This window comes from Ammodytes marinus (assembly GCF_949987685.1).
Source record: "Ammodytes marinus genome assembly, chromosome: 18".
NCBI classification, from domain to species: Eukaryota; Metazoa; Chordata; class Actinopteri; order Uranoscopiformes; family Ammodytidae; genus Ammodytes; species Ammodytes marinus.
In genome coordinates, this window is record NC_137222.1 from 8,022,545 (window position 1) to 8,034,717 (window position 12,173).

Consider the following 12,173-nt stretch of genomic DNA (forward strand, 5'->3'; position numbering starts at 1 on the left):
TCATTTTTTTTTTTTTTTTTTTTTTTTTGAGAGTTATTTTCTTCCACATACCAAACAAAGCTGAGCAAGATACAGTTATTTTTTTAAATAGTTTTTGCATTGGGCAGGGTAAAAGTGTACTTTGAAAATGCTCTGCTTAAAGCGTTGTAAAGAGCCACAGCTTTCTCACTAAAGGCTGGTGAAAATATTCAATTTCATGTGCCATTCAATGTAATGTAGAACATGCTGCAGAATGACTTCAAACTGTGATGAGAACAGCTTTTATTATTGCTCTTCTTCTTGGTTGTTCCATTTTAAGGATGAATGAATTTTCTCATACCTTCTCGTCATTACATGCACTCTAATAATCAGTAATGAATATTTCAGACAATAGTGGAGAAGCCATAACATGATTCATTTAGAGTTATTCGCTCATTTGATTTGACTATTTGTGTTTGAAGTGTACTTTAATTCATGTATGTACGATAAGACAACATAATGAAAATAGAAACTAAATTAAAGAGTTCCTAGTGTGTGTTATCATAATTTCATGAGAGGGTGGACGAATGGATAAGTCAATTGTTTCTTATGCAAAAAACACAGTATTACACCATATCAGTGTTGTGCTTTAGAGTATAAATTATTTTGTTACCTTGGTAAAAACCAAAACAGAAAGCGCCACATGGACTGTTCACTAGGCTTTATGCCATACTTTGATTACAGATTGCACTTCCTGAATTTATCGTTACTGCTTCAACAACATATTAATCTAATTGTCAGCTTGTTTTGAAATGTTGACTGTTAATACTGTTTTTACTGTGTACACAAAAATAAAAGTAGTTTCAGTAAATGTGTCAACAAGCCTGTTTTGTCAGTGGTTGTACGTGTAAGGCAGTATGTTTTAAAATGAATTGACCCAACTAAATTAGTCTTTCTCTCTTTTATATATATATATATAATAAATATTACATAATTTTTTCTTTTGATTCCTGAGAAAAAAGAACAAACTCCAGATGGAGGAGGACACTCCATATAAACACCCAACAGGTAGTTGTGTACATTGTGCTCACCATCAATCTGCCCAGCATGTTAAGCTGTAGTGTATGGGCTATGAAAGGGAAAGGAAGGTACTGAGTTCAGCGTTAAAGGTGGACTCAGCAATTTTGGAGAATGCTTTTTGTCAAAATAATTTAATATTTTCTCATAATCCGCTACCTGTCCATACTTTGTGTGCGCTGGGGGGGATGACAGTGTTAATACATAGCCTAGGCTCTGTAAATGGGCATGTTGCTATCTAAATTGGGCCCCCTTTGTTTACCCTTTCTTTGCATACCAGTTTACATAGCCTAGGCTGTGTATTAACACTGATTTTGACAACAAGCATTCTCCAGAAATGCTGACTCTACCTTCTAATGAAGTTAATTCACTGCGGGGAATTTATTTGGGGATCCATCCTGTGGTGTGCATTGTCACATAAATAAATACAGGAAACAGGGTTGTTACGGAGTTAATATTTTTATTTTTGTATTATATTGCTCCACACTCCCGACCGATAGGCGGCGGTACTGCAGATGAAAGCTGGTTCCCAGCACCAATAAAAAGCAGAGGAAGGATAACAACAAACTCCAGGTGGCGGTAGTGCGCCGTTACGTTGGATGAAAACTGCCCACCGTCACGAAGAAGCAGAACTGTTTTGTGACAGTCAACATGGCGTTCAGTTTTGGCGGCGCCGCGGCTAACCAAGCAGCAAGTAAGGAGATTGTAAAGTATACTGGGAGTATTTTAATTGCACTGGGAATATGCCAGTGGTATATGGTCGCGATGACGATAATTGTTTTGCTGTGTATGCATTAGCAATACATTTAATTGTGGTCAACTGCTAGCTTCTGTTCAGTTAGCAACGGGTGGATCATCTACCGGCTAACGATGCATTTATTGTTAAAAGCAATCTATATCCGAGGCATTAAATGTACTGTTTAGACGTATATGTTTATACTGATTTAAAGCAGTATAAAGTTAAAGTAGGTTTCAGTTAAACAACGCTCACTTGTTATTTAACGTCCATTACCGTGCTCATTGAGGGTAGCTGTTTTGGCTCATGGATACTCTTCACGAGTTATGCCCATGCTGCGTTCATGGCAACTGGGAGGAAAAATATGTCGCAGTTCCTTATTGTGAACTCGTTTCGTAGCATATCCATCTTAACCTCGACTTCACGGAGAATCCGTTTTCTGACGGCACACAATAATGGCAAAACCTATGGAAGCAAACTTTATAAAACTATAAATGACAACCATAACCTGTGCAAAAGATTACAACTGGGAAATTCTCCACGTCCGAGTTGTCTTATCTTTGTAACTCAAACACTCACATCACTCTTTGTATGTTCTTGTGAAGACACGTCCGGGTTTTCATTCGGTTCATTTGGTCCCAAAACCACTGCATCATCCACAACATTTGGCTTCGGCTCCGCAGCCGCCACCACCACCACAGCCTCGACCGGATTCGGCAGTAAGTCCAGAGTCAGACCCTCACTGACCCGCAGTAACCACAGCTGCTCCGGCTGTGTTATTGGGGAGATTCATTCACCTATGTTGTGTCTGTTGTTAGCCCCCTTTAGCACGTTCTCATCCACCTGTGTGCTTCCTTGTGTACAGATGTATCTAATAGATAGATAGATAGATAGATAGATAGATATCTCATAGAAAGGTTCATTCATGATTTATAACACAGAAATGTTCCGCCATCTGAAAAGTATGTTTATTCTGGACTCATTTCACTTTATATGTAGTGGATCTACACAATCAATAAAAGTTTCACTTATTGAAACAAATTAAGAAAAAATATGAACTTTTCATTTTTAGATACACCTGTACATATCCTATTCTGCGTGAGTAGTTTTAGGTATTCTTGTGTTGTATTCAACTCTCAACGTGTGCAAGTTTAATCGATTGCTTATTCCCCTTATGTCTCCCTTGTCTTTGTAGCTCTCACAGCCCCTGGTTTTGGGGTAGCCACCACAACTGCTGCTGCACCAGCCACAGGATTTAGCTTTGGCTCCACCAACACTGGTAAGATGCACATGTTCCGTACGAAGCATGTAGCTTTGAATGTAGGCCTGAACTTTTGTCATTTAACTCTTCCATGTTATTCTCTCCTTCTGGCTGCCTGCCTCTGCTGACTGCAGGATTTGGGGGGCTGGGAGCTGGAAACACCACGGCTGGTGGGTTTAGTTTTGGGGGGTTTGGTTTAAATGCCAACCCAGCAGCAGTCAGCTTTAATGTGGGGTGCTATGGTACAGCAACCACCACTGGCACTGCTTTCAATTTTGGTAATAGCCTGGCTAGCACAGGTAGATGACCTTTGTGATCGATTGATTAATCAGTACAGTCTGTGTCTGTTAAAACACCCATTTCATCCATTTTCACATCTACTGTATGTGGTGCAGTGCTTTTTAGTCTCACCTGTGATTGGTCTCATAAAATGTCATGCATTGCTGTTTTCCGTTTGCATGAGGAGACAAACTGTTAAATGTTGCACTCATCTCATTTGATTCCTGTAAGAACTCAGTATATATATATATATATATATATATATGTATATCACCTTCTTTGTATGACTGAACAACAATGAAACATCAAAATAAAATTAAGTTTTCCTTTTTTCTCATTTTAGAAGTCTGTGATTTTAAGAATGATTTTTTTTTCTATGTCAGTCAACAATTTATTTAATTTTTCTCCGTTTATCTTTCTCTGACCTCTTTTTGTGTCACCTCCATTATCTTATTTGTCATTATATGTCTTGTTCCTCAGGCACGTTTGGTGGCTTTGGGACAACTACAACAACTGCTGCTGCACCAGGCTCCACTTTTAGCTTTGCTACTCCTGCAAACACCACAGGTCAGGGTTATGGACTTTGGTGTTGCCTTTTATGCTCATGTGCATAAATAAATACAGTTTGTACACACTGTATTTTGTTTTTTAAATGGAGATCATCCGGCAGTTTTGCCCAAACGGGGCAACATTTATCAAAGGCAGGCTTTAAAAGTTGCACTTGCATTTTGATTAAAATAAACAATTTTATTAAGAAACTGTTTAATCATTTGGCCACATTACAATCTGTGAATGCCTTCCAGGCGTAATGTGGGGGCAAAAATACTCTGTGCTGACGGCCCTGTTGTGTGTTTTATTCTTATTGTTGACGTGTTTAAAACATAGATGTATGAATATTTGTTGCATGCATTAAAATGACTCAACTCAAGTCCTACAAATAGCAAAGACTAGAAAAACACAATTTTGCAGACATGTCAATTATATCTATGTTTTCTAAACTGCTGTCGCGTTGTACTGCAATCTCAGCTTTGTGTTACATAGCAAACAAATATCTGCCACAAGATGTCTCACTTACTCCACACTTTACTTAAGACCTTCCTGTAACTCCTGCAGTTGATTCCTCTGCAAAGCCAGAAGCATATTTCCTAAACACTGTAGACTTAACTAGCCGACTAATAGACTTAACTATTTAGTAGAGTTCATTTAGTTTCTATTTACTCACTGTGTTGGCGCATTCTTCTGGTTTTAGGGAGCCTCTTTGGTAACGCGCAGAACAAAGGCTTTGCGTTCTCCTCTGGACTAGGAACGGGGACCACTGCTGGGACAGCAGGATTTGGAACTGGATTAGGAACAACCCTGGGTGGGTTTGGAGGTTTTAACATCCAGCCAGCTCAGCAGCAGCAAGGTGAGTCTCAGTTTTTCTAATAGCAGTTTTAGTGTTTCCATGCATTTTGAAAAAAAAATCCAAACAAGAAGCCAACGCTAAACATTAAAACTGATCATCCAACATTTGTTTTCAAATGATTAATTGACTCATTTGGCCTTTTGTCTTTTTGGAGGATCATCAACAAACACACAATTGAGCACATTATCCATGGTTGGAGAATCATTAATTAGCCTGTCCTGGATGGTAACGTGTGTTTTATAACAGGCATCCTGGAAACAATGCAGTTTAGTTTCTGATTCATACACGAACAACCATCCACAAATACCTGCCTGTGCTGTTCACCTCTTAGCACTGCAGAGCGCGACATTAATCCAACTGAGCAGCAGAAACACAAGACAATTAGTTTATATAGAGTTAGGGAAATGATCGCTTACCTTTTCCCATTTAAAATGGTATCATTTAAATCAGTAGAGTCCCCTCTATGAACAGAAAGGTCTTTCAGAAAACATAATAAAGATTTTTTTTTTTTTTTAATAATTTAAATCAGTCATTTAACATCTCCTTTAACCCAACCAGGAGGCTTATTCGGTCAGCCAGCCCAACAACCGGGTCAGCCTCAGCAGACCCAGCTCTACCAGCAGGTCACTGCCCTGTCGGCGCCCACCTTGTTAGGAGACGAGCGTGACTCTATCTTGGCCAAATGGAATCAGCTGCAGGCTTACTGGGGCACGGGGAAGGGCTACTACAGCAACACCAACCCAGCCATTGACTTTACCCTGGAAAACCCATTCTGCAGGTTCAAGGTAAGGGCGGATAGTTCAATAGAATGCTTGGGAGTGTTGTGGGTTATTTTGAATATTGAAATTGTTTTTTTTTGTGTGTGTATTTTTTTTCCTAGGCGGTGGGCTATAGCTGTGTCCCAGTGAGTAAAGATGAGGATGGTTTAGTGGCCTTGGTTCTCAATAAAAAGGAAGCTGACGTGCGAGCAGTGCAGCAGCAGCTGGTAGAGACCCTCCACAAGATCCTGGGAAGCCAGCCGACACTTACCGTCAATGTGGACGGAGTCAAAGCCCTGCCCAATGACCAGTACGTTTCTCTATCATGTCATAAACGTACTACTAGAGTTGCTGTCAACAATGGTAATAAGTAAAAGACAAATTCCTCCTAAACCAATGTGAGGTCTTATCCATATGTCTTCTGTCTCCCAGGACCGAGGTGATCATTTACCTGGTGGAGCGTTCTCCTAATGGCACCTCCAAGCGGATCCCTGCCACCACACTCTTCAGTTACCTGGAGCAGGCCAACATCAAGGCCCAGCTCACTCAGATAGGAGTTATGATGTCTGTCACACGCACTGAGCTGTCTCCAGCGCAACTCAAACAGCTGCTGCAAAATGCTCCTGCTGGTAAACACCTGTTTGTGTCTTCTCGCTGAATTAAAAAACAGTTGTGGGTATGTGGTGTGATGTATTTGTCTTGAATATTAACCGAGGATCTTGGTCTCTATCTCGCTAGGGGTGGACCCCATCATTTGGGAGCAGGCTAAGGTGGACAACCCTGAACCAGAGAAGTAAGTTGATGAAGAACATCTGCTCAATACTTTTCATAAAAGGTGGCATATGAACAGTTGCAAAAGATGCAAGATGAGTATTAAAGTTCGGAGTAACATCCAGTATTACAGGATGTTACTCCGTTAAAAAAAACGTACTTTGTAAATATTACTGTGATGTCACAGTAAAAGACATCACAGTAATATTTACAAAGTAAGTCTTTTTTTAACCCTATATTTCTCTTTCTGTGATGTCACGAGAAAGAGAAATATAGGGTTAAAAAAAACACTCTTTCTGCCTTTTCTCAGGCTAGGATGAACCGATTTCAATTTTTTTCGCACATTTATACTACATAGGATCTCAGAATTCAATACACCTTCATATTCAAACCGGTGAAGTAGGCCTTTAACCTTCTGCGGTGAGGCATGTTGTCATATAATGTTTTTCTTCAGATTAATCCCAGTGCCCATGGTGGGTTTCAAGGAGCTGCTTCGCAGGCTGCAGACCCAGGAGCAGATGACCAAACAGCACCAGACTAGAACGGATGTAAGTGAAACACTGCGAGGCTTTTCAAACAAACAAACAAAGAAATCAACAGACATTGGCCCAATGCCATCTGATAATAAACAAAGGAATTTTTAAACAATGTTTTGAGTAGTCAAGGACTGGAGTACACAGATGTCCAGTTCATGCTAGCTACCAGCATGTTGTTTCCAGCTGAAATTACCATTATTAATTCAGATTCAATTGGCAGTGTTAGGAATTAGAGATTTAATAATATAAACCAAATGTAGTTATATACACAAAGTATTTTGGGTTTAAAAAACTAACAGTAAGTTTGGTGAATAAAATCCACAGCACGTTTGCATCACTTCTAGCAGCAGTAAGCTAACATTACCCTGAAATGCAATTCAGAGATTTTGAAGTTAAAGCAACAGGTCAGGGATTGCTTTCAGCGTGATGGCTGTAAAAGAAAACATGTTAAACAATAGTTTCTCAACCTGTTTTTATTCACTAACACAAACATATGGACTTGCAGATTATCTCCAGCGACATCAGTGACCTGCAGAAGAACCAGGCGACCACAGTGGCCAAGATTGCCCAGTACAAGAGGAAGCTGATGGATCTCTCTCACAGGGTGCTGCAGGTAGCTGCCCCGCCTTTCTGACTTTGGCGAAAATGCCCTGCAGGATTCTGGTTCTCCTTTTACAAGAACCGAGAAAGGACTTGAGATGAATACCATCTGAAGATTGGAGGGAGTTTGGATGAACGCCCTGGGAACTGCTTTATCGTTTCTGCTCCAGCCTTTCCTGTTATATTTATCTCTCTTCCTCCAATTTCTCCTGCCAGGTGCTGATCAAACAGGAGATTCAAAGAAAAAGTGGTTATGCCATCCAAGTGGACGAGGAGCACCTCAGGGTGCAGTTGGACACCACCCAGTCGGAACTTAATGCTCCCACACAGTTCAAAGTAAGTTTAGCAGTTCACAGAAACACAAACGCAACCTGACGGTGCACATTTGTCATTGCCTTTTCTGGCGCAATGCCGCCACCTGTGTAACAGTGGAATAATGTGAAACCATTGGCAGGGATGTGCATTATGTAGCTCTTCGGGTTAGACTTCATAAAGTAAACAGAAGTTGTGTTTTTGTCAGTTGTTAGAGGTCGAAGCACTACTTGAGACAAAGTCCTACGTGGATATTTTACAGTATTTGTCTTTTCTTCCAGGGTCGCCTGAACGAATTAATGTCCCAAATCCGGATGCAGAATCACTTTGGAGCTGTGAGATCAGAGGAGCGCTACAGTGTTGATGCAGATCTTCTCAGAGAAATCAAACAGGTGCGTTTGCAATTTCAGACCACCATGCACAAGTCTTGGTCCTCTACACCGTGTATTTTAACATCAATCAAAACACTTATTTTCATCTGATTTTTTTTTTTTTTCATTTTCAGCACTTAAAACAGCAACAGGAGGGTTTGAGTCATTTGATCAGCGTCATCAAAGATGATTTGGAAGACATCAAACTCATAGAGCATGGGCTGAGTGACAGTGGACACATGAGAGGAGGCATCCTGAGCTGAGTCCACCCTTCCAACACAGACACACATATGCCCAGACAGTCAAAATGAATGCTCTGAAAGGTGGCATGCCTGTCACACAGATAAGTCAACACGTCCTTTTTGTCATGGTATTGGATTCATCTTAAGGCAAGGCTTTTACCTTTTTTTAGGATAAATCATAGGAGGGCTTCTGAATTACTCTATGGATATGAGACTGTGAATGTGACTGGCATGTGAACAAGCTGTGGGACTAGGTGTGTGTTGTGATTGGATACATTGTAAATACATCTTTGTATTATTATTTTTTTTAATGCTGTTGGAAAAGTAATAAAATTCAACTTAATTGAAAACAACTTCTCTGTTGCTTCCTTTTTCCTCGCAGCTAATGTAGCCTCTCATGCTGAACTGAGTTTCCAGGTCTGACGAAAGGGTCTGACCCTGCGTTCCAATCCCCATACTTAATGCTATTTAGTATGGTAGAAAAAAAATTCTTGTGGCGAGATTTAGTATGCTTAAAAATACCATCTGGCAGAGATTTTTAGTGTTGAAATCAGCATGCTATTTGGCCGATTCTGACCCACTAGCCAGTCCGCACCGGAAGTGACGTCACATCGACGGAGCCTCTGTATGAAAACAACCGGGGATGTGACGGATATAAAAGCAAGAGGTAAGATCAAGGCACAATGTTATGATGAAATAAATAAGTTAAAGTATTTCCCAATTGTATGCCTACTGCATGCTAACTAGATTCTTTATATGATCAAATTTAGTATGTAGAAGAATAGAAAAAAGAAAGAGTTTTTCGATTTGGAACGTAGGGCTGGTTAGAGGAGATTAAAACTAGAAGGGAGGAAGATAAAGGTGAAGCTGCTTTCCCAAAGTGGCGCGCACAGGTAGGGGGGTTCTTGTTTGGAGTGCCTCATTGCCCTTTTTAAGTCATCTAAACCAGTGTATTTAACCTGTTTGCAAATGTAAATTCCCAGAGGGCAAGGGGAACTTGAGCAGGTTAGGTGCCCCTCTGGTGAGATGTTAGGGAAAGAATTAAGCTTTTTTTTTTACTACCATTCGGGTAACGTATGGAATATGAGCCTTTTTTTTATCTAAAGGGGCACCCTGCCCTGGTGGGACCCCTATTTGGCCTTAAGACATATTTGAGGTACATGCATTCACAAGCTTCCCGACACTATTTGCTCCCATGTTTGTTCATATGGAGGAGGTGCCCTTTCTCAGTTTTTGCCCCTGCCCTTCTGAGAGTCTGCACTGACTTCCCAATAAAATAAATAAAAGAAAACACATATTTACCTGGACCTAAGATGCTCATGATAGACATTGAATGGAACCAACGTTAAATTATTGCAATAAGAAGGAACACTTATTAGAACATTTGAGAGCTTGGGCTATGCACCAGACTGATTCTGTAAAAAGGGGCAACGCCTTTGTCACATTTCTTAAGCTTTAGTTCTTATTTTCCCTGGCCACATCCCATGACCCTTTGCAGTTTTTACTGAAAAATGCAAAGATTCTTTCATGCCTGAGTCTGAGGTATTTGACTTTGTGTTTCGCAAACTGGAAATAATGCAATCACAAAAATCAGGTTTTTACCCCACTTTGTGTTTATATCATAGATAGTATAATAATAATAATAAATAAATAATTTATATATATATACAGGTGCATCTCATATGATTAGAATATCATCTAAAAGCTCATTTTTACTGTAATTTAATTCAAAAAAGGTTTGGACTTGATAAAACACTGTGGACCAACACCAGCATGTGACATGGTACCCAAAATCATCACTGACTATTGAAACTTGACAGTGGACTTCAAGCAACTTGGATGTTGTGCCTCTCCACTTTTCCTCCAGACTATGAGACCTTTATTTCCAAATGAAATGCAAAAGTTAATTTGGATCTGTGATGATTTGGGGTGCCATGTCATCTGCATAACACATCAGAGGAGCCACAGGCTGATCACCACCATGCCAAGCTGCATTAATGCAATAATTCATGCAAAATAAGATCCCCGACCACGTATTGAGTGGATAAATGAACATACTTTTCGGGCGAAATTTTTGTATTATGAACCCTTTTTCTGATTGGCCATTTGGAATATTCTAAATATTTTGAGATGCTGGACTTTTGATTTTCATGAGCAGTAACCCGTAAACCGCCTGAAATATATCACTTTATGTCTAATGAATGTAGAATATTTTGAACTTAATTGAATTACAGAAAAAAAATTGCTTTTCCATGATATTCCAATTAATATGAGATGCACCTGTACTGTATGTAGATATATCATTTATTGCATGAAAGAGAGAAAAAACAGTTCAATGTTGAGCTACGTATCTGTGGTATGACATCATACAGCCCATGGACAAAATAACAGAATCAATCATCGGCACACTATAGTGTAATAAAATACAAAAAAATAGCTTCAACCCACACTAAACAGCCCAAGCATTACAAAGGTAGCATTCAATACCAGACTCTTATATTGTCCTACAATGTTACAGTCAGTGTTCTGTCTGAAGTTTTCATATCTAATACCTTTGTGCAGACATGCATTTTAAATATTTATCTCCATAGTTACATTAGGGATTTTCTTTTGATGTAGCTTCTCCATCCTTCTCCATTAAAATCCTCCTACATTTTTAATAAATACATATTAGATTAAACATTGATGAAAAGTAGCAGTCTTTAAAAATAAGACTTTATACTGCCTTTATCTTTGGTGTGTTGAAATGTATTTCTAGGATATTCTCTGTGTTGTCAGTGTGTGGAACATCTCCATCTCACGTCCTCCCCAATCCTTCATCCTTGTAGCATAAAAGGTTTTTGTAATCCCGGCCAGTAGCAGCTGTCCACAAGGAAGTGGTGGGAGACGACTGATACTCAATGACTCATTCATGCAGGAGGGTCAGATACTGCAGAACCCAGTAACCTCAGGTGAACTTCTGGAATTGTTTACAGGATGTGGCTGACAAAATTATGTATTGTTGTCAGTGTCAACAAATTCCATGAAAATACCAAAATCAGCAATTTATTAATCTGGTTTACCATGACTGTGGCACTCGACCCATTTATTCCCATTGAAAATGGAAAACCAAGTAACACGTAGGCCTATACACTTTCATTTAAATACAACTGCTAAAAATGCTTTCCTGAAACAGCTGAGCATCAGTGATAAGCAAATTTAAATTAGGCAGGAGTAAATGGCACATTTGTTTGGGAGTGCTTTTAGCTTCGGATGTGGCCCAGTAGTGACTATTTTCTGGCACCAGGTCAGGGGCAGTAAAGGGAAACTCTCAGGAAAAATCTAAAGCAGGCGGGAAAGATTGTAGAACAAAATGTTGTAACCATCTATATTATTTAGCCAATCAATCTCTGCTGAGGGATGGTTTTATATAGTGTCCCACTCCCAGCACACTCCAGTAGTTGAGACCTGCAAAAAAAAATGTTTTAGCTGGTTGCCTCACTCTTGGGTTCAAGACAAGGCGACAGAGACCATTCCTTTAACTGCATGCATTTTTGAACGAGACATAGTCAAAGGTCGCTCATCGTTTTTTGGCTTAGCTCAAACACTGGTACTCAAAGGGAGCATTATATAGCTTGCCTCCACTGACAGTCAATTATAACATCACTAAACGGTCCAGTGTGCTTGTTGGGACATTTTTATTCACAAACCTCTGCAGATATGCTTGCCAGTAGGTCAACAATATCAAACGTCTGTGTTGACGTGTAGATGCATACATACTGCACAGTTTCAGCGCAAAGCAACATGGTAAATAACATGCCCACAGGTAGTGATGTTACGTCCGACACGAAAGTCCCGAAGCCTGTGTCGCGCAAAGGGTGCGTGTCC

At 39.9% G+C, this 12,173-nt stretch overlaps 1 protein-coding gene across 2 annotated transcripts; it reads left to right on the plus strand.

Moving 5' to 3' along the window:
- Nucleotides 1–1,668: 1,668 nt before the first annotated feature.
- nup54 (nucleoporin 54) lies at nt 1,669–8,659 on the plus strand. 2 transcript variants are annotated; one of them, XM_080046280.1, is made up of 14 exons: nt 1,676–1,729; nt 2,377–2,490; nt 2,967–3,050; nt 3,792–3,878; nt 4,561–4,716; nt 5,275–5,501; nt 5,597–5,784; nt 5,907–6,103; nt 6,213–6,267; nt 6,700–6,793; nt 7,287–7,394; nt 7,598–7,717; nt 7,975–8,085; nt 8,199–8,659. In XM_080046280.1, the coding sequence occupies exons 1-14, from the start codon at nt 1,687–1,689 to the stop codon at nt 8,325–8,327; spliced, it is 1,713 nt and encodes a 570-aa protein (XP_079902406.1). In that variant the 5' UTR covers nt 1,676–1,686; the 3' UTR covers nt 8,328–8,659. The 2 variants fall into 2 exon arrangements, with proteins under 2 accessions (XP_079902407.1, XP_079902406.1); XM_080046281.1 differs by lacking the exon at nt 2,377–2,490 and having other exon boundaries at nt 1,669–1,729.
- The last annotated feature ends 3,514 nt before the right edge of the window (nt 8,660–12,173 follow it).

Excerpts from the sequence above, each read along its gene's own strand:
- nup54 (XM_080046280.1), top strand. The coding sequence starts at position 1,687 with ATGGCGTTCAGTTTTGGCGGCGCCGCGGCTAACCAAGCAGCAA. Across the intron at positions 5,785-5,906 it reads AAAGCCCTGCCCAATGACCA|GACCGAGGTGATCATTTACC; the intron begins GTACGTTTCTCT and ends TCTGTCTCCCAG. Across the intron at positions 6,794-7,286 it reads AGCACCAGACTAGAACGGAT|ATTATCTCCAGCGACATCAG; the intron begins GTAAGTGAAACA and ends ATGGACTTGCAG.